We start from the raw sequence: 26,355 nt of genomic DNA on the forward strand, positions 1-26,355 counted from the left end.
GTATATCCTTCAGCCTAACTTACTATACTCACATGCACACATTGAAAACAGGAAAATATAGGCAAAACTTGGAACCATGCTACACAGAGACACTAAACAAAAATTATTGTAGTGACCCTGCAGTTATGTTACAGTAATTTCCGTACTCCAAAAGCACCTAATTAACAGCCGAAACAGCCAGAGCTGGGCATTCCGTTTATGTGCCAGACAGGTCCGTCTATTTGCCTATGGCGGATGCCCGTTTTGCTCACAGTTGACAAATGACGGGAACAAATTTGAAATATCGCTATTGAAGTTTTCAGTTGGAATCACTGACGGAAGCCCGTTTAAAATCCGAGACGGACCGGCCTATCGCGGGTAGTATAAATGACGGACAACGGAAATGGGGGAAAACAAACATCTATTGGTGTTTAAGGTAAGTAAAAGTATTTAAAAAATCCATCAGTGAGACCTCTTTCTTTGAAAATATGTGGAGACCAGTGGCTACTAATACGAAGTGGGCAATATATGTATATACATATAAATTATTTTTTTGGGCTAAGTTTAGCTGTTGCCAGAGCTAAGCATTTTACTAAAAATGGAATGTCCGTTATTCGTCTTCCGTCTGCAGACAGGGTACCTGTCGGTCATTTGTCAGTCTGTCAATGTTCGTGATGAACTGAAATGTAATCGTCAGTCCGTTAATCCGTCATTTAAATCTGTCAGTTAGTCTGTCAGATGTCCATTGGTCCGTCAGTTGGTAGCCCCCCAAAAAAACGTCAGGAAAACAGACATCCACCAGTGACGGACTACGGACTGTCAGTTACGAACTCGGTTAGTGATGATTACACGGATGGATGAAAACCAATTCTGTCATTGGTCAGTCTGTCTATTTCAAAAGGTGTTCTGTCATTCGTCAATCGTCAGCAAAACGGGCGTCCGTCATTGACGGACTGGTCCATCAGTCTGACGGAATGCCCACCTCTGGTCAATAACAGATCAGATATACACTGTCAATTCAAGCCTGACTGAATTATAATATGCTTGTCTGTGATGGACAGTATTCACACCAGCATCAGCCCGACCAATACAAATAAATAAAGCATAAACCTCACATATGGTCACTTAAATTATGAATGTAAATATATTGATAGGACTTGGACCTACAATATAAATCCAGCCTGAGAAATTCATTTAGACAAATCCATCTGGGCAATATGTAGCCAACTAAATTGATGGGCTTGACCTTCAAGCTACCATTTATTAATCCATGCTGTTTTTTGCAGCGCAGAAGACAGAAAATGCATCTGTATTCTACACACAATAAATGCTTTCACAACAACAAATACAACTGTTATCAAGCAATTCCATACTTACAGTATCTTGCCATGTGTATAGTAAACTTCGTATCAACAGACTACAAACCTCTTATCAGCCAGGCACAACCAGACAGACTGCAGCTAAATTTATATGAAATTGTTTGGGTCATGAAAGATTAAGGGTGATACAACAAACCAACCAAACAGGGAATTTTCAAATCCACTGCCCTTATAAAGCATGTCAGACTAAAAAGTACTTATCTTGCATATCCAATTATTTATAGATGACAGTGACAGAGCGCTGTCTGAGGTTGACAAGCCCACACCAGACTTACTTTTTTTTTGTCACCAGAGAATATAGCAATAAACACATAACCGTTTAACTTACCAAATATTACCAAGAAACAGTGGTGGGAAGCACTGAACTACAAATACTCTGTTACTATACGTAAGTGGATTTTTCAGGTGTCTGTGTTTGTGTATTTTTACACTTACTCCTCACATTTGAAACCAAGTATATGTAGTTTCTACTCATCATTTCATCAAAATAGGCTTGTTACTTTTTTCAAGTTCTGTCAATGACAACAACATATAAAAAGACTTTTAATACAAAGCTGGAAAGCCAACTGTTTTTACTTTTAGATCTTGATTGACTGAGTGAATGGGATATTGGTGCGTTATAAGGCGGAAAAACAGGGATAGCAGTGACAAGGAGGAATGTTAACCAGGAAGTATTAAGATCGATGATACTAGCTAGCTGGGAAAAAAAAAACTCTACAGGACAGGAAGACCGTTTCCTTGTGTAAAAAAAATACAGGAGTGGGAAGCCTGTCTCCCCCAGTAAAAATAAAAATAAAATTTTACAGCAGCGGGGAGACTGTGTGCGACAGAACACATTCGCGTGCAAGCAACGTTTGAAACAGTGACTTATTAGATCAAATGGGCGAGCACCCCCTTCTATCTACTTTATCTTTGACACGTGGAAGACATTTTATATTTTACTTTTACTAAATGTCCAGTTTCCGTCAGTAAAAAGATATATATACTGTCAGAAAGTTTTAAAAAAAAGAATAATAATGGAAATGGGTGTTGTATTATACTTGACAGTATAATTTAATTTCTAGTCTTGCACTGAAGTATATTTCAGAGTCTGTACTTTTTTATTTTCAATTAAATAATTTACTACTTAAGTAGTATGTACGTACTTTTACCACCACTGCCTAGATGTGATTTTACTGCAGTCGTGTCTGCCTGCGGCATACCCAGCAGCATAGAATCTAGGTTGGTCCCCAGAGCAGTGAGCTCTCTGCTGCCACTGCAGACACAGTGGTAATTTCTCCAGAATGAACATGATTTCACCAAGATGCAGTGCATGTGAGGGTTTAGGGCTGGACACTCTGATCCTTCTTTGTGGTGGATGCAGTGATAATTATTCATGGGATGGTAGTAGCTCAGACAATAAGGACGTGGCTTGGGCACCTATAGGTTATTGTCTGTTCAAGGAGTGCTGCAGAGCTAACAATACTATTATATCATAATTCAGCAGATCTGGTTTGGCACTGTGGATGTTGTTCATGAGGATAGCACTGCAAAATATTGATTGCGTTCTGGGCCTCGTAGTGATGAAAGTGTAGTTTTGTGTTTGTTTCCTTTAATCAAATTTAATTTTGTGCCAAGAGAAGAGGCAAGAAACACTGGACCCAAAGTTCCTCAAATTTTCAAACAAATACAAATTTCACAATGCTGGCCAGTTATGATGCGCTTTTTGAAATACACAATTTTTTTCATTGCAGCAATACACTTTTTTTTTTTACCTATTAGCCATGCTTGTTCGAATTTTAGCATTGCATTGCGAGCCAAAACTCACGTCTAGCCACTCACACAAAGTCTAACCGGCCATATTCCTAATTTCACTCACTACACCACACTCCTTTAACGCACAAATACAAGACTAAAGTTGTTGTTGTTGTGACTCAGCTTGAACCAGCGTACAGTAATTATATTTAACCAAACTAGTTCATTTATTCGCATTCCCTTTTTTTATGTTTTTATACAATACAGTTCCTTTTTTATCAATCAATCATAAATTATTCAAGTGTTTAGTATGTGTATGTCACTGTATTACATGATATACAAGAAGCATAGCATAAAGCTACAGTAGAGTTTGACAAATTGATCCTACTTAATGATGGACGTATTAATCATTCATAATGGTCGAGACATTGATTTTTTCTTCATGATGAGCACGCTGATCTTTTGTTGTCATGGTTACATTCATGGAAAATGGTGACTTTCTCACACGTAGGCAGAATAAACTTCAAATTAATGATATAAAGGTGATTGATGATGGTGACAAAAGGCAAAAGATCAAAGGCTTACAATATTACGCCATAATGGGCCCACCGCACACCAAGGCTACAGGGCCAAAACGGACTGAATTATCGTGCAGTGTGCGGGCCATAAGTGGCAACCATCACTCAGTTGCAACCATCACTCAGTGAATGAGCTCATCAATCATTGCCAACAGCCTCTCAAAATATCTACACTCACTCCTTTATGTTGTCACCCGTTGGCTCTCTTAGTGGCTATCAGATTATTTCTTGACAATCGCACCATGTTTCTGTGATTCAATAAAAACAATATAGTATAGTATGTTGTATATGGAGCCTCAAAACCAGCAGTTTCAGTTTTTCCATTGCAACGGATGTGTGAGGCTCAACTGCTTGATGTGTGACTTAGAGTCACTAACAGTAATATTTTCGCAATGGTCCATTCAGTGACCACCCACCATTGCGTTGCGGCAGATTAGTGTGCTTTAAAAGAGCATAAGGTGTGCTGTGGGAAATTATCAAACTTCACTCACATAACTGGTCCGAAAATTATTTCCTCTTTGTACTTTCTACAGTATCAATAGATATGCCAGCAAAGTAGAGTGATTGGTAGAACACTTTAGATGGTTAATCTTTGTATCCACTTTTTGACTTTTTTTTTTCTCTAATAAAATATGTGTTGTGGCTGAATAAAAACAGAATCCTTGCTCTAATATGTAGCAACCTGCTGTTTGCTCAAGATGAAGGCATATACAGGTATGTAATACATGTATAAAGCCAAATATACAGCACTATGATTCACTTCCAAAAGTTGAAAAGGATACCTGTCATTGCACGATTTGTGATTTTGTCGGCTATCAACATTTTGATTGAAAAAAGGCCAAAACAAATCACACTGTAGTTTGTGACTTTGGGAAAATCTGTCCTCCCCGCTTCAATAATGCACTCGTGTTATACATCTTTGTCACCACAAGGTCACACCCCTCTCCTGCAATGTTTTTAGTCTCTCTCTTGCTCTCTCTCTTTCTCTCTCTCTCTCTCTCTCTCTCTCTCTCTCTCTCTCTCTCTCTCTCTCTCTCTCTCTCTCTCTCTCTCTCTCTCTCTCTCTCTCTCTCTCTCTCTCTCTCTCACACACACACACACCCACACACCCCTGCACACAAAACACACTTGCACACACACGCGCAAAGCCTCCACACCTACCTAATGGAGAGAGTAGAGGTCCTGCATGGAGCATGTGAGGAGAATTTTAATTTCCTTCTTCCTGCTCTGCTTAGGCTGCTACTTTTACTCACACTGCAAGCACCAATTACTTATGTCACCAACCCAGTGGCACTCCTTATTGTATTATTGTTTTTCAACTCAAACTGATTGCCAAGACAACATGTTTGCAACATCGGCGATTGAGGACAAATCTGGCATTCCAGACGTGCCTGAACTACACACGGTAAACGCTTAAAATACAAACGGTATCGCATTTCAACCAGGCAAACAATGCAACGCAGAGCCACTTACTTGATGAAGTAGCTGGCTCCTTCGTCTGTGAATCCCTCTTCCCATCCTCTCGGCAAATCTGGAAGTGAAACAGGACATCAAATCAAAACTACGACGAGCTGTGCGCCAAATCCCCGCAAGCAATCCGCGATTCGGACGATCTGCGGCGCACCTGAACGTATCATGTGTCCGGAATTAACAGGTTCGCCAGTTCGCGGGTGAAGCCAAGTGGTACCGCGAGTTTTGTCACTGGAAGAAAGACACCTGTTACTTATTGGGCGATGTAAGCACAAACCTCGCTGTGAGTATTCCAACAAGTACCGACGGACAACTACATCAAAAGTGGCTCACTTGATAAAAAACACCCGTCCATCCCTACAAACTCCGTAGGACCAGTGGTCAGGTAGGGTGTCCCGTCCAAGCGGTGCCGCCATGATTCCTCCAGTCCTCCTGCTCGACTTCACCCCCCCCCCCCCCTCACCGTCTCTCTCTTTCTCTCTAGCTCGTCCCTTCTCGCTCCGCCGACTTGTCTGCGGAGCTCAAATAATCCCACCGCTAAAGCTGCACACTTTTAAAGGGGCCGAAAGGGGAAGGCGCCATCGAACTATGGAAAGCCGTATAAGCATTATTCCATATCCTTGATTTCCAGTATGTAATAGTGCGCTCTTTGTTCACACTGGCAAAGCAAATCATTGCACTAGTAGGACGGTGCCCGTAGTACTCGTGTTGTAACTTGTTACGAAAGTAAAAGTACCCTGAAACCATGGAAAAGACCTTAAACATCAGTAACAGTTGTGGAATCATGGATGACAAAACATTGAGCTTCTCATTTTTAGATTGTACCAGCGTTGTAACTAAATTGTCACGATATGCAAAGTATCCTGGAGCCATGGATGAAACCCAAAACATCAGTAACAACTGTGGAATCAAAAACATAAAACATGGAGCTTCAAATTTATAGTCCATCCATCCATCCATTATCTGTACCGCTTCTCCTCACAAGGGTCGCGGGGCGTGCTGGAGCCTATCCCAGCTGTCTTTGGGCAGTAGGCGGGGGACACCCTGAACTGGTTGCCAGCCAATCGCAGGGCACACAGAGACAAACATCCGCACTCACAATCACACCTAGGGGCAATTTAGAGTATCCAATCAACTTACCATGCATGTTTTTGGACTGTGGGAGGAAACCGGAGTGCCCGGAGAAAACCCACGCAGGCACGGGGAGAACATGCAAACTCCACACAGGGAGGCCGGAGCCGGGATCGAACCCGCGACCTCTGAACTGTGAGGCGGACGTGCTAACCAGTCGACCACCGTGCCGCCTCAAATTTATAGTATTTAGAGCAATTAAAAATAAGAATAAAAGGTTTTAATTTAGGAATGTTCCGATAGTGATCACATAATTTTCAGATGATCGAAATTGGTTGGGAAAAAAATGTTTTTGTTGTTGTTTCATTAAGGGCTACAAAGCAACAAAATAATCCAGACATACACAGATATTGCCCCCAAAAAATGGTTTGTACTACGCAACATTGCAACACAGCGGAAACAGCGAAAGTAAACACAGCCTGTGAGTGGACATTCTGGTAGATGTTGTGGGAAGCTAACGAAACAATAGTAAATAATATCTGCAGTCTGGAAACATTTTAATTTGGAAAGCGGAGACAATGCAACAGCAACTTGGAGTGTGTGCCAATTTCGCCTGACGGAAAGGATTAGATCTAAATTTAACATAACTAATTTAATACGCCACCCAAAAAACTGAGTTGGCCAGAAAAAGGATTTAAATGTTTTAATTGGTTTAAACCACTGCTCCACTGGTTATATAAAAGGTGTCATGTTCGATAGTTTTGTTTAAAAAAAAAAAAAACATCAATACATCGCTGGGGTATCGGATCGCGACTAGGTATCGGCAGATCCTCAAAATCAGGAGACTCCGACTCGGATGTAAAAAAAATATGATTGGGATATCCGTATTTTAAATAAAATTATAGATAGAGTCATACTAGCACAGACCTCTCCCGCTTCAACAAGATCTGAGTCAGGTGATTGTGAACAAGAACATTCTGGTGAGAAATTGTCGACTGGACCAAGAGCAAGACATTCATGGAGCAGGGTGAAAAACAAGAAAATGTGGCAAGTGAAGGCAATAGCAATGTCAGTGGTGATCAGGACACTGGGGGCAGTAACCTAGCTGAGTGGATGGCTCTGGCAGATACCAAGAGCAACATCTGAAATCTCTGTCCAGAAGAACACAATACTGAGAATTGAAGAAGAATCCTCAAGCTCCCCGGCCTCTGGTAGGGGATACGCTAGAAGGATCTACTACCAGAGTGGGTGAAAAAGAAAAAGAAATTACTTTTAAAAAAAACAAAAAATGTCTTCATTCAACCATTATCCAGGTTAAGTCAATTGAGAACAAATTTTCATTTGCAATGCCAATGTGGCAATAGACAGCAGAGTAAAGCAAATCAAATATAAAATACAAAGACAAGTAACAATCTGTACAGTGTGATATAGTTGCATAGTTACATCATTTTGTTACATTATATCATAGCACATGGTGAATAAAAAATGCTTTATAAAGGATCAAAAGAGGCTGAAAACAGGTGCAGCGATAACCCTTTAACTAACATTTCAAGCAGAGATATTTGCAGGTTTGAGTTGACTTTTGTCATTTGTTGAAGTGTTCCAGTCATTTGGGGCAATAAATTGAAAAGTAGTCCAGACTTGGGGAATGAAAATGTTACTCAAACTGCTGGAATGCAGAATGTGGGTGGTGGCATGCATGGTGAGCAGACATGGTGATAGAATGGGGTCTTGGCATTGGGTGCTTAAAAGCTAAACATGGACCAGTGATTTTGTCTGCATAAGTGAAAAGACGGACCAGTCAACCAGGAAGTGCAGCTCACAGTGGTGAGTGTTAATTGGAGCAGTGGTGACGAAGCGAATGCCTTATACAGTATTGCGGATTCAAGTATCTTTTTTTTTTTTTTTTTTTAAGATGATCTACGTCTTACATCTCCATAATCTAGGAATCGGAGGAAAGTCATTTTAACTGGAAGCAATTTGGGGGAATGTGTTAATGAGTATTTATTTTGGTCGTGATAGAGTTGATTTCCAAACCGAAAATTGGGAATATCATCAGTGTCGGACAAATGCTCAAACAACTCTCCACAGTGTGTCTCTGTGGCCTGATTTTGGCGTCCAGCAGAAGTTCTGACCCGCAGCTAACCACTGAATATACAATGAATTTCTCCACAGGAAAGCTGTAGCATATAACTCTAATGGGTACAGTGGATTTATGTGGTGCTGTGCTGGCACATAACCCCAGCATGTGGCCTACAATAAGATAAAATGTGTGTGTAAAGTTGAGTACACACACTCAGACTTTTAAATTGTGAGAAGCCCTACTTGTGGTGACAAAAAAACGCCAGACTTCACGAGTCAGCACCAATTGAAAATGTAAGAAATAACTTTAGCCCAATCAATCAGTTACCCCCCTGGTGTCATGTGACCCGTTAGGTTTACAAGGCCTCAAGTGTGGATGAGGAGCAGCCGAGCAAGTGTGTTGTTATCGCTCTCACACTTTCAGATCAAAGATATGTATGTGTCTTGCCTACAATCAAGCATGAGTGTGGGCACTGGGCAGAACATGTTCTGAGACATACGGTACCCCAGGGTAGTATTCCAATAGAACAACCTCAAACACACCTCGAAGATGACTACTGGCCTTGCGAAAGAAGCTGAGGATAAAGCTGCTGGATTGGCCAAACATGTCTCCAGACCTAAACCCGATTGAGTATCCGTGGGTCACCTTCAAACGTGAGATGGAGGAGCATAAGGTCTGTAACATCCACAAATTCCATGTTGTTATCATGGAGGAGTACAAGAGGTAAAGTGGCATCCTATGAACCTCTGGCAAACTCCGTGCTCAAGAAATGTAAGGCAATGCTGGAAATTAATGGAGGCCACACAAATTCTTGACACTGTGGGGCTAATTTTGACATTTTCACTTAGAGGTGTACTCACCTTTGTTGTCAGCGGTTTTGACATGCGCGTTGTTATTTGGAGCACTGCTATACGAACAGTACACCGACTACACTGCAGCAAAATGTAATTTCTTCAGTTTTGTCCCAATACAATGAATAACGAAACATTTACAGCAATGTGAGATGTGTACTCACTTTGGTGAGATACTGTACTTGTATTGCAAACATACAACTAATGCGAATTCAAAGCAGTAAGACTGCAGCATTACCAAATGTGCCTAAAGTAAAACTGTTTTTACATTTTACCATAGATAATGGTTATTTTTTTCTATTTGCACTTGTGTGAGTAATGATTCTATAATCCTATAATTTATTTTTCGACATAGTGACTGTATGAAAAAACATGCATACTGTATATGCATCAACAGGAAGTGAATGAGTGCGTACCATACAGTGAGTGAAGCTTTTGGCTGCATCATCTTCTCTGTAGTGTTTGGAGGAGAGAGCCTTTCCTGACATGTGCTTACACTGCATTAAACAGTGTTATTTACCAGAGCTGCCCCTTCATTTCACTTTAGGCTTTGTGAGTGCAGAGCACAGCATCTACAATATATCCTGACTGGTTCTGTTTTCAGTATATCCTTTGTATAGAGGAATACTTAGTTTATAGTATAAGCCCGGGCATCACAATGCAAGGAGAAGCGATAGATAACTTTGACTGTGGATTCCTGTAAACAGCCACAGTATTCACAGGAACATCCAAGTATTAGTTACACACGTTTTTACTGATATACAGAAGCGCTACACTCAAGTGCTGATTTTGCTGCAACCCAACAGTCAATCAGTGGCAGTGTTGTTTGTAAGGTCAAGCATAATTGCGCAACATTAATAAAGATTATGTTCATATTTGTCTTGAAATGCCCTTTTCAACCAGCCTTGAAACAGGCTCCATATTGTCACATTGTACACACTGCACTACTGCAGTATAGCCATCTGATGTCCCAGCTCATCCAATTTCATTTTTGACCTTGACATGATTTATCATCAGCAGCAGCACTTATGCACACGCTAATTTATCCACCCAAAAAAAAATAAAAAATACACATTGTGTGTGTATGCACAGTCAAGTGCAGCTTTGCACTATATAATCTCAGCTGGATTCCTGCCTCTGGGCTGCCAGAGGTTCAGCAAGGTGACTCAGTGATATTGTCTTTTCCTCTGAGGGCTTCCTCATGCTGAGTGTGCTTAATGTTATAGAAGGGAAGAATCAGATTAAAAAAAAAAAAAAAAAAAACTCTTTCAAGAGGGAGTCAACCCAAACCTATTTTTTTTTCCAGAATATGTTCTATGCAGGCCCAATAGTTGAAATATGGCATTCTGATTAATATTGCATTTGTGGAATATAAGGCTAGGTTCACACCGCAGGTCTTAATGCTCAATTCGGATTTTTTGAAACAATCAAATTTTTTTGTGTAAGCGTTCATATTACATTATAAATGTAACACACAATCACTGCTCACCTGTTTTCTGAAGCTGAGCCATGATTGGTCGGTATCTGAGCCCTGAGCAACTTTGATGACATCTTCAGTCGACAGAAGTGACAAAATGGCCGCCCCCTGAACTAGGTAAAAACTGATTTCTCATATTCCACAAACGCAATATTAATCAGAATGCCGTGTTTAGATTAGTGGGGCTGCCTAGAACATATTGTAAAGAAAGGTTTTGGGTTGACTTTCGCTTCAACATGGAAGAACTTCCATTCATCCGGTTTCTGTGGCGCTTGTTCTCATTACAGCCAAACGCAGGTCACACTGACGCACGTTCACAATTTAGTGTTGCATTAACCAAACATGCATGTTTTTGGAATGTTGAATGAAGCTGTAGTACCTTCAGAAAACCTACTCAAGTGAGAGAACATGCAACTCCACACGGGAAGGCCGGAGTAGAGATTCAACCTCCAAATCTCCGAACTATGAGGCAAACATGCTACCCAGTCTGCCGTAGTGCTACCGTGGAAGTATGTGATGGATGGATAGATGGATGGATGGATGGATGGATAGATAGGTAGATAGATAGATAGATAGATAGATAGATAGATAGATAGATAGATAGATAGATAGATAGATAGATAGATAGATAGATAGATAGATAGATAACATATTGTAAGTTCTGCATACTATAATTTGCTAAGAACACTATTGCAAAACTGCATTATCTTCTCAAATAACAAGGGGGCCCTCTGCTGGAGGAATTGCTTTTCACGCCTTCTAGCCAAGGTGGCCAATGTAACAAAATGACAGTAGTTTGAACCTCTGAAGTCTCATGCCCCTGACCTGAAATCATAAAATGTTGAAGTAATTTGACTGACATTTTCATGGGGAAGAAATAAGCAATGAAAATTTAATTTTATGGACTGCTGTGTTTTTAAAAGAATTGACTTGAGGATACGAATACAAATCAGACGTTAAATTAGCTGTAAGTAGCATAAGCAAAGTCACATTCAGAGACTGTATCTTAAAAGAGACATGCATTTTTGTTCACAATTTAAAACCGTTCCCAGGTGTTGTAATAATATTGTCTTTGGGAAAAATCCCATGGATCAAGAATTATAGAACATTTAAACCCCAATTTTGGTCCATCCTAAATTAGCCTGATGTGAGGGTCTAAAAACTAAGAAATAGCATACTGAAGCGAGCCCCCTAAAAAAACGGCATGGATTTTCCCTCATGGAGTCAGCACTTCATCGCCAAGCCACCAAATTACACTTGTCAAGTACTTTGCAGAACTGCGTATGTGGTACATGCAGCAGACTCAGATATCCTCTCCAAGCCCCACTACGTCAACACCTTCACTCATCAGTCTAATATTGCCACTTATTGGAAGATTAATAGTGTTAAATTGTGGGGGGGTTTCAGAGAATCTGTGTGTGGCAAGAATGTTTAAAAAATGACATAATCAGTTAAAATGAAAGTGTTAGTATCTTATTGAGAACAGTACCCGTACATACAAGAGAGAGTTTGCTGTCAAACTCTAATCCCACAAATTCATGTTACTGGATGTCCACTAGGTGGCAGTCAAAACCATTAGGGTAGAAACGTCCTTCATGCTTCACTGGACAAATCAAGTCCCAATGTTACTTAGTAGCTGAGAAACATTTCTAATCCTCTCACTTCACGTGAGATGGTCAAATGGCCACTTCCGTGATTCAAGACTAACAGTAGTTCTTCTGAGAATTGGCAAAGTACAGTACGTGTGACTCCATACATAGAAGGTTCCAGATGATAATAATCCGCGTATCAACTGTATGTGTCTGATGGACTGGTTACTTCAATCCATTTGCTGGTCTGCTTTGCAAGGAATGTGGCCAGCTAACATCACACAGTCCCTCGTGTTGACGATTTTTTTTTTCCCTTTTTCAAACTTATCTGCACATACATGTCAAATTGCAAATAACCACAACCAATGGATGTGTTTTTTAGAGTTCAAATGTATGGCGCTGTGCTTCGAGAGCGGGTGAAAGTGGATAATAATGTGTTTTGAAATATAATGCACTCTTTCATAATACTCAGGGTAACAGACATGAAAACTGCATCACACACTCAAACTGAGTGCTATTTGATTTAGATGGTTTCACTGTAGTCGTCTTGAATATAGTCTTTATGAAATACTATTTAAATATGGAGACTGAAGAATGGACTATGTGATGTGAAAACTCGAAGTCTGAGGTGAAATGTCACTGCCAAGTAGCACAGACTGATAAGTGAACGCAATGTACTGTCAGTCAAGTAGGTTAATAGTGCATGTAGTATCTCAGGTAGATGGGGCATGTGATGCAACACTTGAAATCATTATGGCACAGATCTTGTTCGTTTTTTTTTCCCCAAGTAAACAAGGACAATGCGATAGAGAGTATGTAATGTGAAAAGTTCATATCTGTAAGAGTCCGGGGTGGGGCCTGGGGGCTGTGACTATTTTTGCCTTGGCTATCCAAATGGCTAGCTACGGCCCTGACGTGAGCCAGCCAAAATGTGCTCATTCGTGGCTTCTGCACTGATAACGCGAGGCAGCTCGGAGCTGCAAGAACTCATGTGTATTGCATGACATGGCCATCGACACGTCATACGTACGTCACGGTAATATGTTTCAAATGTGCAGAGACATTCAGGCAATGGTGTACTTTCCCCCGGTCGCTTATTAGGGCATTGGTGAGGTGATAAGTGGACAGCACGAAAACGTATGCCACGTCTCCAGTTGACATGTTGTCAAACACATTGCAACTATATACAATTTTACCCATGATGCTCCCACACTTTTCAGTCTTTTTTTTGACACATTTTTCCTCCCCACTCTGTCAACCACAAGAGCCAAGGAAACCTTTTCAACTTGTTTGTATGAGAGGAATATGAAAATGCAAAATGCCAATATATCTCAGGTTTGAATTTTGTGAGCATGATGATGGCAAAGAACAGGGAGCTATAAGCAGCCTCACCAGCGACAGCCCTGGTCACACTGCACGTTCTTTTTGGGTTTTTTTTTTTTCCAGATGGATCTTCCTCTTGCTCATGCTTTCCTCTCCACTGCGTCGGCCAAATCACACATGAGAAAGATGCACTTTAAGCAACCTCACCAGCAGTTAAACATGCTAATTTATTTTTTTTTATCTAAGAGGAATCGATAGATGGAATCATCAGGCAAAATACCAAAACGAATGTAAGGGATCAAATTACTTTGAACCTCAGAATACATTTTATTTGTAATGTATAGTTGCAATATAATATAAAAGATATATATAATACAGTACAATACATTTTTTTAAATATAGCGCATTTCATAACAGCTAGAGCTGTGACTTTCTGGCAATGCAAAAACACAAATATTTTTGGGACTTTTTTGATGCTTGGATTGCTTTTAATCAATTGAGAAATGGCATTGTGGGAGCCTACTTTTATCACAAGTAAATGGAAGGCAAATGTAACTGAAACAGTAACAATAAGTCAAATAGTTTTGGACAAGTAGCAACGTGGGAATGCTTGACTACTTTGTGACTACTGTGGGCCACGCACTGGTTGTGTATGCAGAATATGAAGGCTATTGCTAATGAGATTCTTTCTAGGACAATAGTCCACACCAATTATGTGGCCTCTGACTGCCACAACCATAAAATGATCCTTAACAAGGAGGATAAGCAGTATAGAAAGTGGTTGAATGAATTTTCCAGAGACATGGTGAAGTAGTAGTTAGCACACTGAGGTTCAGGGTTCAAATCTCAGCCAGTGTGAATGTGAGTGTTACTGGTGGTTTGTCTATATGTGCAATTGGCAAAAAAAAAAAGAAAAAACCAGCAAAAAAAAGTCAGCTTCGACAGGAAAATGGATGATTTTTCCAGAGCTGCCGTCATCCACTGCCGAGATATAAATGAGTACTTTTGGGGGATTAATCCAATTTGATTAATGATAATTTCACTGAGTGACTTGAAGAGCACACACATTAAAGGCCTGAAAAAAAAATCAAATTAGATGACTGTTGTGCCATTCATACCCATAGGCACTTTTGCAGGGGGACATCAGGTCACAGTCAGTACATTATATGGGCATGGAAAAAAAAAAAGAATCAGAAAGTTACTTATCAAATATGATGTTTTCATCTGGAGGCACTTTTTTTTTCTCTGCAAAAGTCCACAAGACATTCTTAGAGTCCAAATGGACAGATGACTCACGCTACAAATAGAACTCTTGCATGCTGCACTTGGCAACTTCGTTCATAGTTCTGGTGGGCGAGAGCTCAACCTCAAAGTATGGTGTCATGGATTTGATGTGTAAATTTCCAACGGGAGGTCAGCTGTAGGCTGGTGGCGGGGCAAAGTTGTTGAAGGTTTTTTTTTTTTTTTTTTAAATACCTTTACCAAGTACTGTGATGCATCTGCACTTCCTTCTTTACTGGGTATTTTCTGTACATACCACATACTGTACTGTAAATCACTAGCTGCCTGTTATTCTCAACTGCCATATGGAACGTAGCTAATAGGGAGCGCAATCAAGTTATACAGTATTGTATATAGTCTGAATTTGTGATGGATTACTTTGAAGAAGAGCTGGATATGGCTTCCTCCTTTGGCTGGATTTTCAATTTTAGTCTGTGTCACAAAAGCATCTGACTGCACATCATACCAAAACTGTATCTGAAATGAGTTAGATTCAACTAAATTGTGTGCATGCGGTGCTTAAATAATGTTGGCATTTGAGATGAGGGACCACGTGTAAAAAAAATACCAACCTGAGCGGCAAAAATGAGAGCGCTTATTGTTAAAAAACACCAATGAAATCACATTTTACTTCACCTACTTAAACTACCTCACAATACAGTGAAACCTTCAAATACAAACGTCCTAAATGTACAATTTGCAAACTAACCTCATATTTTCAGAGGAAATATCAACAAAGACAACGTTCAGCATTGTTCTCCTTTTCATTCAACAAAATGAAAAATGTTCTCTTTCAGTAGCGTGACAGAAACTTTTGGCAGCGAGTGTGTGCACGACAGTACATCCAGTAATTTTATGAGCTGTGTCACATCGTCATCACACATATTTTCACACTGGTGTGATTTACTCTCAAGGAACAGAAAGTAAATGGGTGCACTCATTTACTTTCTGTTCCTTCTTTAATGTTGGAATGGTAGGCAAGAGTCTTGTATGGATGTAGGCATTAGATCACCCAAGGGCTCGTGGAAAGTCATTTGAGCCTTTATTGGATATATCCAGCTAAAGGTACAAATACTAGTACAGTCCACTCTTCTTTCTAACTTCTCACTAGTAACGACAACTGCCAGTAGGACAATAACATGCTACTAGTGGGGCGGCAAACGTGTACCTTGGTAGACAATTATGTGCTTTTAGTACTACTTGTGACATTACAAAGGTATACTAGTTAACATTATCACAAATGTCAACTTGTGCACAATTTTGCCAATTAGTAGTTAATTAGGAGTTGTCTTATAGTATAAATGGGCATTTTACCTTTTTTTTTGGCCGGTCCGTCCTCCGTCCGCGACCTGCGTACCCTTCCGCCCTCGTCACGCCGTCCTTTTTCATAAAAATTATCGTCCTCCAACCCCTTCCGTCGTCGTCCTTTAAAACAGTGTTTTGAGTCAAGGCACATTAATTTCATTGAAAAAATCCCGCGGCACACCAGCAGCTGAAATTGTGAAAAAAAAGCTTATTCTAACAAGATAAATGCTATATTGTTTATATAAGCATTTTTTAACATTGAAGAATGACGTTATTTTATAACGTCTTGAATAGGAATTAAATGAACACAAAGAAAAACGTATTTAATAATGTTTCATATTGATACTTACTCAGTGTGAAACATGGGCCTGTTTGGATAACCATGCGTCACTAATTCGCTTGTCTCTAAACAAAGACAATTGGCTACCCGCTGCTGCCGCCTGCTGGTATGGAAGAGTACTACAATGTAGTAAAGACATGACCGCACAAATTAGATAATTTCCCACGGCACAGCTGACAGTATCACGCGGCACACCAGTGTGTGCGGCACACTCACAGTTTCCAAACACTGCGTTAAAAGGACCTCCGTCCTTGCTTAGTCCGTCCTTTTTAAAAGAATTGTCGTCCTCCATCTGACCGTTAACAAAATGGGCGTCCGTGTTACGTCCCTGGGATGGAATGCCCATCTCTGCTTACTAGCATGCATTAAGTGGGGGAAACAAAAATATTTCTTGTTAGACATAGTCGTTCTGTTGGTGTGCTGATTTGTCTTGCGACAAATAGTTTTCTAGTACTGTACATGGACATCAAGCTGGATATCAATGGCACATAGTAAATGCTTTCCATATTGAACTTGCCAGGTCAAATGAACTATGAAGGAAGCAAGCAAAAAAAAAAGGGCCGAAACGTAACAGACACTTTAGTTAACGTGTTGTTGTTAATCGTAGTTCCAATGATGAGAGCCATTGCTTTCGAATCCTTTTGTCTTGTCAAATCGAGGCTTGCAGCACCACGCGTGAGATTGAAGGCGGTGTTTGAGAGGGTGGGGTCTGCGGTTGGCGGAAGCCTCTGATTGGCTGCGCTGCTTTCGTCACCCCGGAGCAAGTGTTTATAGCCAATTGCGTGGCTCTGTGGAGTATGTGTGGAAGTGTCAAGGAGCCCACGGTCCTCTCTCGGTGGAAGACCGCGTCCGAGCGACATCTCGCTGACCTTACACACTCAAAAACCAAGTACCATGGACGAGTCGAGTAGTTGACGTTTACTGTAACCTTCTCTTTTTAAGCTTTCTTCCGTCCGATCACGTATCACCTGTCTATTGGCGTTTTTGACTTCGCGGCCCTAATTTTCGACCAGCAGCAAATCACCAGCGGAAATCATGAAGTACATCATCGGCATCGGCGGGTGAGTAGCACAAATGAATGGAGCGGGGCCGGTTTGCTAATATAGCGGGTGTTAGCCGAGCAGCTAGGCCGGAAAGAGGCCATGACACGTGGAGGAGCGGTCGTGACATCCGCGCTCTTCTCGTGTCTTCTGGATGGAGCTTTGTGCAAACCTGTTCGCTAACAAATCTCTTAAAGGTTTTTTTTTTCAGGAGTTAAAATTATGTTCCCGCGTGGAAACGAGCTCTGGTTGTCCTTTCTAACGTCGAGCCAATGCTAATGGTGCTCAGCATAGATAGATCAAACTAAAACTGAAAATAGAAAGATGCATGCTGTTAAAATGATGTATAGTGAGTGTGAAGTGTTGCGTATCATTTGTGTATTTTTGAAACAAGAATTGGCGTATTCAATAACGCTGATAACCGGAGTTCATAAATGGATAATAGAGTACATAAACTGACAGACTAGTTCCGATAACTGTTAATAATTAGCCACTCATCATACGTTAACCATTAACCTTTAATGTATTTTTTTTTATTCCGTCCAGTGTAACAAATGGAGGAAAAACCACCCTCACCAACCGGCTGATCAAGAATTTACCCAACTGCTGTGTCGTTCACCAGGATGACTTCTTCAAGGTGAGCTCCCAACTTTTGTTGTTTTTTTTTTCTTTATTTCTTAAATTGTTAGGTATTACACTCAATATTACCAGTAGGGGTTGCTAGGCTATTACCAGATTGTTACCAGATTTAATCCTAATTCTAGAACCTTCCATTTAGTGTGTAGCATTAGTGTATGTACCTTGGTACATTTTATCAATGTATGTTTCAGCCCCAAGATCAGATTGCGGTTGAAGATGGCTTTAAGCAGTATGATGGTAAGCCTGTGTTTGTATGGAAGGATCTGCGTGTCTTATTTGAAACGTGCATGCCTTCCGGGCTGTATAAAAGTCAGATTTTCATTTGTGCACTGCAATTTTGTTTCCCTTCTTCCTTCCCTCCTACCTTCCGACTTCCCTATCCCGCCTGCAGTCATTACTGCTCTGGACATGGACGCCATGATGAGCACCATCTACGCATGGCTGGAGAACCCAGTGAAGTTTGAGAAGTCTCACGGCGTCAATAACACCCTAGACACGGAGATTCTTCCCAAGTCCGACCAGAAAGAGGAGACTCACATCCTCATTGTGGAGGGCTTCCTGCTTTACACTTACCAGTAAGGATGCATTACCCCCTGACATTCTTGTCCTGTGACATCTCTTGGCGGGAAAGAAACCCCCTTTTTTTTTTTTTTTATTTGCAGACCTTTGATCGACGTGCTGAACCAGCGGTTCTTTATTTCCATCCCCTATGAAGAATGCAAAAAGAGGAGGTGGTAAGTGTCCAAAACATCTTAGTTAGTTAGGAACTATTAGTACTACTATTTTTTGGGAACTATTCCCAAATTTTCAAAAGTAAGACTCCAAATTGAAGACATATTTACCTCTTCCTTTCACATACCATTTCAACTTCACAATTGAAACCATTTCAACTTCACAATTGAAACCATTTCAACTTCACAATTGAAACCATTTCAACTTCACAATTGTAACCATTTCAACTTCGCAATATTTAGCTCATTTGTACATGTTGGGAATCACTCCCAATTTCAAAGTTTCAAATGAAACTATAGTTTACATATTGGCCTCCTCCTTCCATGTTTCTTGACCAATTTGAACCATTCCAACATCAAAATGTTCAGCTCATTCAGGAAATCTTAAACTTTTCCCTTTCCCAGATTTGCCAAATTTTCTGGAAAAAAAAACCTCAAGATTAATTTTACACATTTTTGTCTTCCTTCCAAATTTCTTGACCCATTCAGACTTCAAACTATTTCTCTTATTCATCATATGAGCTATTGGCCAAAATTCAACATGTTCTAAATAAAACATTTCTTGACTGATTCAAACCATTCCGACTTTAAAATGTTCAGCTAATTCAGAACATCTTTGGAAATATTTCCATTTTTACATTTTCACCCAAAAATCCCAAGTTTAAAAGATTTAACATATTTACAGTGAGATATAGTTACGTATTCCTTCCACATTTCTAGACAGATTCAAACATTTCGAGCTTCAAAATGTTCAGCTCATTCAGGACAGCTTAGGGTACGATTCCTACTCCCATATTTCCCAAAGTTTCACATCTCCCAAACCAATAAATGTTTGACATAAATGGCTCCTTCCTTATTTCTCCACCAATTGAAACCATTTCAACTCCCAAGTCTCTCATTCTGTAGTACAACAATTGAATCAAGTTTATATCATTTCAGTGCCGCTTTCAGCATTCACATGCAGTTTCCACAGAAGATGCATTGTCTTGTTTACATGCATCATTTGTTTACTACAGCTCGAGGAACTACACGGTGCCAGACCCCCCCGGCCTCTTTGACGGCCATGTCTGGCCCATGTACTTGAAACACAAGAACATCATGGAGAGGACAGGCGTTGATGTTTGTAAGTGTCCACACTCATGTCCTTTTTAATTTGAATTTCGTTGTTTTAAAAAAACGAAAGAGAAAAACATAATAATAAAATTGTGCAAATGTTTTATTTTGTTTGTTTGTCACTACAGTGCAGCTAGATGGAACCAAGTCAAAGGAACAACTCTTCAACTTTGTCTATGGGGACATCCTGAATAATATCCAACATTCTCTTTAACAAAGGTATCATCAAAGACTGTGTTTCCTTATGTAAATATTTTTTTCCAGAAGTAAATGGAAAATGGATTATCTTTCTGTATTTCAGGTCACTTGATCAGCTAAAAAGGAGCACAAATTCAGCCCAGCCTGCTTGAAGTCCAGCTCGCCTTAAGTTTCTACCTGGCAGCTTATTTAGCTGACTGCTATTATTTTTAAACTACAAAAAATTGTATAAATGTGTAACTGGCGGCATCAAATGCTGGCATGATTTTATATCAAGCCTATTTATTGCTTTATACAGCCTAAAGTCCGCAGAGAGTGGATGAATATATTCAGAGGATGGGTGCATACATCAATAAATGATCCTCAAGCCAACTTTGTGTTGTTGTGATGAGTGGAAAGCATCTTGTCAATGCAAATTACAGTATGTCATAAGATATTTTCAAAATGGTACCCATTATGTACCACTCTGAGCATGTGATGCCCACTATCAGGGGCCAACGTTGCTCTTGGTACAAGTGATAAGTGAAGTCACGAGTTTGAGCCCTGCCCTCGCCCCCTCCAATTAGAAGTGAGCTCTTATCTATATTTAGACGGGGGCCCAGTTTTCTCTGAATAAATGCATAATACTGTACGCCATATGACACCAGATGCTCAAAGATAAGAGAAAGTAAAATAGACATGGCGTTTCCCTGCTGGAGATAACCCGTCACACTAATGACAATAAATGGCGCCTGGCATTGGTAAAAGTTGTGGCAAGTAATTAAAGACACACTGTTAAATCTTGTCATTTATTTGCAGAAATTGATAAATGGTCAAAATACAAAAAAAAAAAAAAAGATCCAGTCTGTGTTGGGTCTGTTCATTTGTATCCAGAGCTGCAGTATGTTTATGAATGATAAATAGTATACCTGTTACAGTGTATACACCGCTTTGGCTGGAATTACTCTGGGTGAAGTTGTCCAGATTCTTATGGTGGAGAAGTAGCATCCAAACAACAGACTATCACTTGGATGCAATACAAATATTATGGGGGGAAAGGTACCTCGTAGACTCCAACATCATTGATTCATTATTAGAGTGTGTGTCAAGGCCTGTTATCTGTTATAGCAGACATTTTGACTCGATACATTTTAGCACAACTGCAGGGACTTTAAAGTCAACCCTGCGAGGTGCCTCTGAGGGAGTGACTTATTTCATTTTTTTTCCCCCAACACGTTGCATAACATATACACTTCCACTCACTGGCTACCCCGTTAAGCACTCGTGTACAAACTAAAGATCATCTTGCTTACATGTATAACATATACATATATAACTAAAAAGATGTTTATTCAAGAATATGATGCTTCAGACAGTTCTAGAATTTGTTCTCATTTGATAGTGCAAACATACCTTTTGGTTTTGTGAATACACAAAAGTAGGTCAGGTGCTTTACATATAGTATGCATTTTAGAAAGCCTTTATATGGTGTGAAAAGCCATAATTTCCCTCTACAACAAACGAAATTCAATTATAAGCAGCCTCTTGAGAGAAACAGCACGATATGAATCTTGTTAGGTTGACATTTACTTCAAATGTGGTCACGTGACCGGGCCTAAAGATATGCCAGTAGTGTACCTCCATCCAGTTCCACTGTAGTACTGCACATGACAGCCTAGCTGCAATATGAGTCCTCTGCCATGTGGACAACCAACAAGTTGTGCAGAATTTTACATTACGACGAGCTAAAAAATAGACGCTCGGGTTTTTTGAGTTGGGATTTATTCTATGGAGGTTGGCGTGAGCTGGAGTTGGGAGCAGTGAGTGAGTCAGAGATCACATTACAACCCCATTCATCGGGGGGAATGTCCTGCAACCTACTTTAGTTTCCTCCAGAACAAACATTCAAAATGTTTGCTCTCATCTATTTATTGTGCTCTTCAAGTTTAATACTTACATACTGTTCATTTCCCATGCATACGTTGTATGTCAATTGACTTGGTCCAAGAATATCCTCGTAATTGTCTAACATCAAATTATGAAATATGGGTCTGTTCAAAATGTGTTCGTAGCCTGGCTGACACAGGGTGACAGTGTTTTGGATTTTCCTTCGTCATTTTTATTTTATTTTTTTTAATTTTGTTTTTCAAATTCAGTTACTTTTAATTAGTTTAAATCAGGTTTGTTAGTTTTTATTTTTTTAATGCTTTGTTTTAGCTTACTTTTTATTCGTTGTAGCATTACCTTTTTTTTTTTAATTATGTGGAGCATGACTTGTCCAGTGCAAGATTTAAAAAAAAAAAAGGTCACTAGTAAAGTAAAGTAAACTACAATTCTCAAAGGACTGTTTGACCTTGCTTCTTCTCTATGGACGTACAGCAATGCTGAAATAAATACATTAAAATGATCCCCGAAAGCTCATGTATGATATTAACCAGAGCTGGGCAAAGTGGTACTTTGTGGATGTTGGTAGTCAGAAACGCAAACGGAAGCCCGTTTAAAATTATAGTCGGACCGGCCTTTAGGTGATTACTATTCGGTCCGGCCGGACAAAATGGCGGATAAACGGACTACGGAAGTGTACCCCGGCTGTAGGCGGGTGATAAAGGTGATAAATGGACCGTGATTTTTTAAGTAAAATGCCCAGCGTTGACATTTACAAAGATAAAAATTAAGTACATTTTTGCTACAATTATAGTTAGTTTTGTAAGATGCAGTTTCAAAAAAAAATTATGAAAAAATTGTCATGGTTGTGTATTTTGAGTTACTTTAAAGCAGGGGTCTTCAATCCTGTTTGTCGAGGGACGGTTTCCTGAACGTTTTCCATCCCTCCTTGCTGCAACACACCTGATTCAAATGCCCAGGACTGTTATCCAGCTTCTGCAGATCTTGCTGATTATCTGATGATTTAAATCAGGTGTGTTGCAGCAGGGAGTCATGTTAAACATCCAGGAAACCGGCCCTCGGGGAACAGGATTGAAGACCACTGCTTTAAAGTAATCAAATTCCTCATTGAAATAACATTTAGGGTGTATTTATTGCTGTCTCAACCAGTCAAATTGGACCCAGTCAAACAGTATGTGAGGGTTAAGCTCATTCATTTGACAAAACCTCTTCTTTAACTTCGACTCTGCTTCTCAGTGTCGCAACTTTCCTCCGTTATTTACTGTTGCAAAAAGTGCTTAGCACCAGTGACAAACATTTTGCAGCTTCTCGCAAAGGCCACTCATCTTATTTTAACATGGGTGTTAGTGCACACAGCTTGCCAGCTGGTCAGAGTAAACTTGAACGTGTGAGATACGTGGTTACATAACTCCACTGCTGCTGTCGGCTGCCCTCTGTGAGAATACGAGAAAAAAAGGGTTCAGACTGTCCCACATTTTGTACTACTGTGTAGCCATCCAATCCAAAATGATTGACTTCCTTGTGTGTTTGTGTGTGTGTTTACACAACATGGTGCAATAGTCAGCAAAAGTTCCAAAAACAGAAGCCATTTGAGTCCATATTTTTAGCATAGTGCTAGTTCGCTGAACGGAGGCCATTGTGAACTTATTGTCCTTGGATATAGTGCGAAAGCTTGTGTATGTGGTGACACAAGGTTTTGCCTTCAACCCAAACATTTTTTTTTCAAGAATATGCTCTATCCAAGCCCACTAGTTCAAACAAGGCATTCTGATAAATATTGCGTTTGTAGAATAAGAGTTAGTACACTCATTTTTAGCCATCTCCGGGGGCGGCCATTTTGTCACTTCTGTCGACTGAGAATTACATCACAACTGCTCAGGGCTCAGGTAACGACCTGTCTTCTGAAGCTGAGCCATTATTGGTCGCTAGAGTAGTTGTGATGTCATTTTCAGTCGACAGAAGTGACAAAATGTCCGCCCCAGAGATGGCTAAAAAGGGGTGGATTTTGCTGCTTAACTCATATGCCACAAACGCAATATTAATCAAAATGCTGTGTTTCAACTTGTGGGCTTGCTGGGAACATATTCTTGAAAAAAATATGTTTGGGTTGATTTCCACTTTAAGTACGTTTTGCAGGTACTGTTATGTATTTAGTTTTCTGTCAACTTAAGGCATAACCACAATAATGCAGTGTATTTGGCGAATCAGGGTCCCAATCCACTGACTTATCTAAGAGAATTGTTTGATTTTGTTGGCTCCACAAAGGGGTTGTGGTGAATGTCATTTTTTTTCTGCCAACCTGAAAACTACAAGCTTAAAAAAAATTGAGAACAAAAGAAATAAAAATGCGTTGCGACAAGTTGTAAAAACATTTCTTGTATATAATTGACACTGATTATTACGATTTATGTGCTTTTTACTTTTACTTTAGCAAAGGAGTAGAACCAGCACATCGACTATGGTACAGCGGTGGCCATCGCTCAGCTGACTTTTGTCTTGAGATACAAGTAAAAATTTTAGATACGAGTGCGTGACAGACCCCCAACCGTTAGATGGCAGCAACTTCACAACATTCCGCCAGCCATCCATCCATTCACGGTGGATTCCTTGCAGTGGTAGAACAGCATCAGTCGGTGGCAGTAATGCGGCATGAAGCTGGTTTTCAACCACCAATAGACCTTGACATTGGTTACAGTCCTCTTTTGTTTTTGCATTTTCCGTGTTTGCAGGTTATACGCCGAGCATATTACTGTGTGTTTTATGCTGTACAATACACAAGTGCAATTTCTCTAATGAAAAAATACGTTTAACACAAGTATCTGTTTGCTTGTTTGTCTGCTTGTGAGTACTTTTGCCGCCTGTGGTCTTTTGACACCGCTGTTGTCTCTGGCCTGCAGTTTTCCTCAAACCACTCCAACTGCTGCTCTGGGGTTAGTAGGCCTCCAGTACTGGATCTTGCTGGATCTTGTTTTGGATATGTGAGGGTTTTTTTTTTTCCCCCCTGTGTGAACTACCGCTCTATCCACTCGGCCTATACGCACCTCGGCACAGTGGATCCAAGTTGCAGAGGAAGCAATAGTCTGCTGCGGTGAACTCAAATATAGCATATAAACAACCCCATAAATCCTTTCAGACCTCACATCTTCACCTCAGGTCAGACTTTGCAAACACTGACTCGTCTTGGCAACTCAGGAGGCTGCGTACTTTTCTGTTGTGCTCTTTCTTTGTTGCTCAAGCAGAGGTGTACACATCCATTTTTGATTCTACTTTTATTGTATATCTGTATATTATATTGCATTAAAGTGAATTCAATAGCCAGCCCCTCCATGATCATATCAACTGTGAATTCCCACCACGTTAAATCAGTTTCCCTGTTGAAATGCAAATGATCGTATTTTTTGCCTCTCATAACATTGCTTTCTGCCTTGGCGAAATGACATGTAAAGGTTTGTTTACTCAGCCAGAGGTACGTGTGTGTCATGGTGAAATGGTCTATCATTTACAGTGGAACCTCAAAGGTCACATTCTAGGAATATGGTCTCCAATTTGATCAGGTTTCATAATAAATTTCCCCGTAAAAAAAAAAAAACCAAACAACTGAAATACTAGAATTAATTGTACAATCAATGTGTCTAATGAGTAGGCATAATTTTAACAACTGTCAAACAAGTGTAAAGTAAAATAAAACCCCTTTGATAATAATTGCAAAATCAGTTAGCTGCAGCTAGCTCGTTTGTGACATTCATCGTAGACCTCGAACTGCATGGTTGCCTGAACTGAGCTTTAGTAAGGTGTGCCGACACCTCATGAGATTTGCTGAAGCCGCGCACTACATACACAACCTCTCTCAGTTAACCTTTTTCACCAGGCAAACACACAAATACAAAATGCAAACACCTGCTTGGAGTTCCAGTAGGCCAAAACTCATAAACCGGCCATGTTTCTGTCATGCAATAGGCCACGCCCTTAAAAGCACACATACAACAGTTGTTTTGACATTCTATGTATTCATTTACTGTAATTTTCCAAAATGTTTATGAAACCACTTTATTTCTCTAGAGTCTCTGCATTATGCCTTATGTTTTTTTTATACAATGGAGTGCTATTTTCTTGATGAAAAATACTGAACAAAGACATTGTGGTGATTTTGGGGGGGGGGGGGGGGGGGCTGGAACAGATTAACCCATTAAGGACTAAAGCGCCTGTCTCAAGAGCTCCCCAAAACCTAAGGTCGGCTTTGGAATTACCCTAGAAAACCTCAAGTTTTCCTAGAAATTCAACACTTCCAAA

General features: G+C 40.1%; 2 protein-coding genes across 14 annotated transcripts in view; one reads left to right on the top strand and one right to left on the bottom strand.

Moving 5' to 3' along the window:
* The window catches only part of plekha7b (pleckstrin homology domain containing A7b), a 92,387-nt gene extending 74,673 nt beyond the window's left edge, over nucleotides 1–17,714 (bottom strand). For 10 of the 13 annotated variants that reach the window (XR_015086021.1, XR_015086020.1, XR_015086022.1 and 7 more), the window contains exons 1-3: nucleotides 5,474–5,609; nucleotides 5,295–5,371; nucleotides 5,144–5,201 (exon numbers count right to left, since the gene is read on the bottom strand). Coding sequence is in view for 10 of the 13 variants with exons in the window: in XM_086024730.1 (XP_085880856.1) it covers nucleotides 5,144–5,201; nucleotides 5,295–5,371; nucleotides 5,474–5,556 (218 nt within the window). In the remaining 3 variants the exon portion in view is untranslated. Of the gene's footprint in view, nucleotides 1–5,143; nucleotides 5,202–5,294; nucleotides 5,372–5,473; nucleotides 5,611–16,129; nucleotides 16,241–16,470; nucleotides 16,580–16,676 lie in introns of those variants that run through there. The other 3 variants (XM_086024721.1, XM_086024734.1, XM_086024725.1) reach the window with 2 other exon arrangements.
* mibp2 (muscle-specific beta 1 integrin binding protein 2) lies at nucleotides 17,245–20,553 on the top strand. The gene is made up of 8 exons (XM_086024735.1): nucleotides 17,245–17,521; nucleotides 18,047–18,137; nucleotides 18,331–18,376; nucleotides 18,531–18,714; nucleotides 18,802–18,873; nucleotides 19,887–19,993; nucleotides 20,112–20,202; nucleotides 20,285–20,553. Exons 1-7 carry the CDS (start codon nucleotides 17,496–17,498, stop codon nucleotides 20,195–20,197), a joined length of 612 nt encoding a protein of 203 aa, XP_085880861.1. The 5' UTR covers nucleotides 17,245–17,495; the 3' UTR covers nucleotides 20,198–20,202; nucleotides 20,285–20,553.
* The last annotated feature ends 5,802 nt before the right edge of the window (nucleotides 20,554–26,355 follow it).

Source organism: Filicampus tigris, chromosome 3 (genome assembly GCF_054856515.1).
Source record: "Filicampus tigris isolate MCC_2025a chromosome 3, RoL_Ftig_1.0, whole genome shotgun sequence".
Classification (NCBI taxonomy): domain Eukaryota; kingdom Metazoa; phylum Chordata; class Actinopteri; order Syngnathiformes; family Syngnathidae; genus Filicampus; species Filicampus tigris.

Coding starts and splice junctions, on each gene's coding strand:
- mibp2 (XM_086024735.1), top strand. CDS start 17,496: ATGAAGTACATCATCGGCATCGGCGG. Junction 18,715..18,801: donor TTCCTGCTTTACACTTACCA/GTAAGGATGCAT, acceptor TTTTATTTGCAG/ACCTTTGATCGACGTGCTGA. Junction 19,994..20,111: donor GAGGACAGGCGTTGATGTTT/GTAAGTGTCCAC, acceptor TTGTCACTACAG/TGCAGCTAGATGGAACCAAG.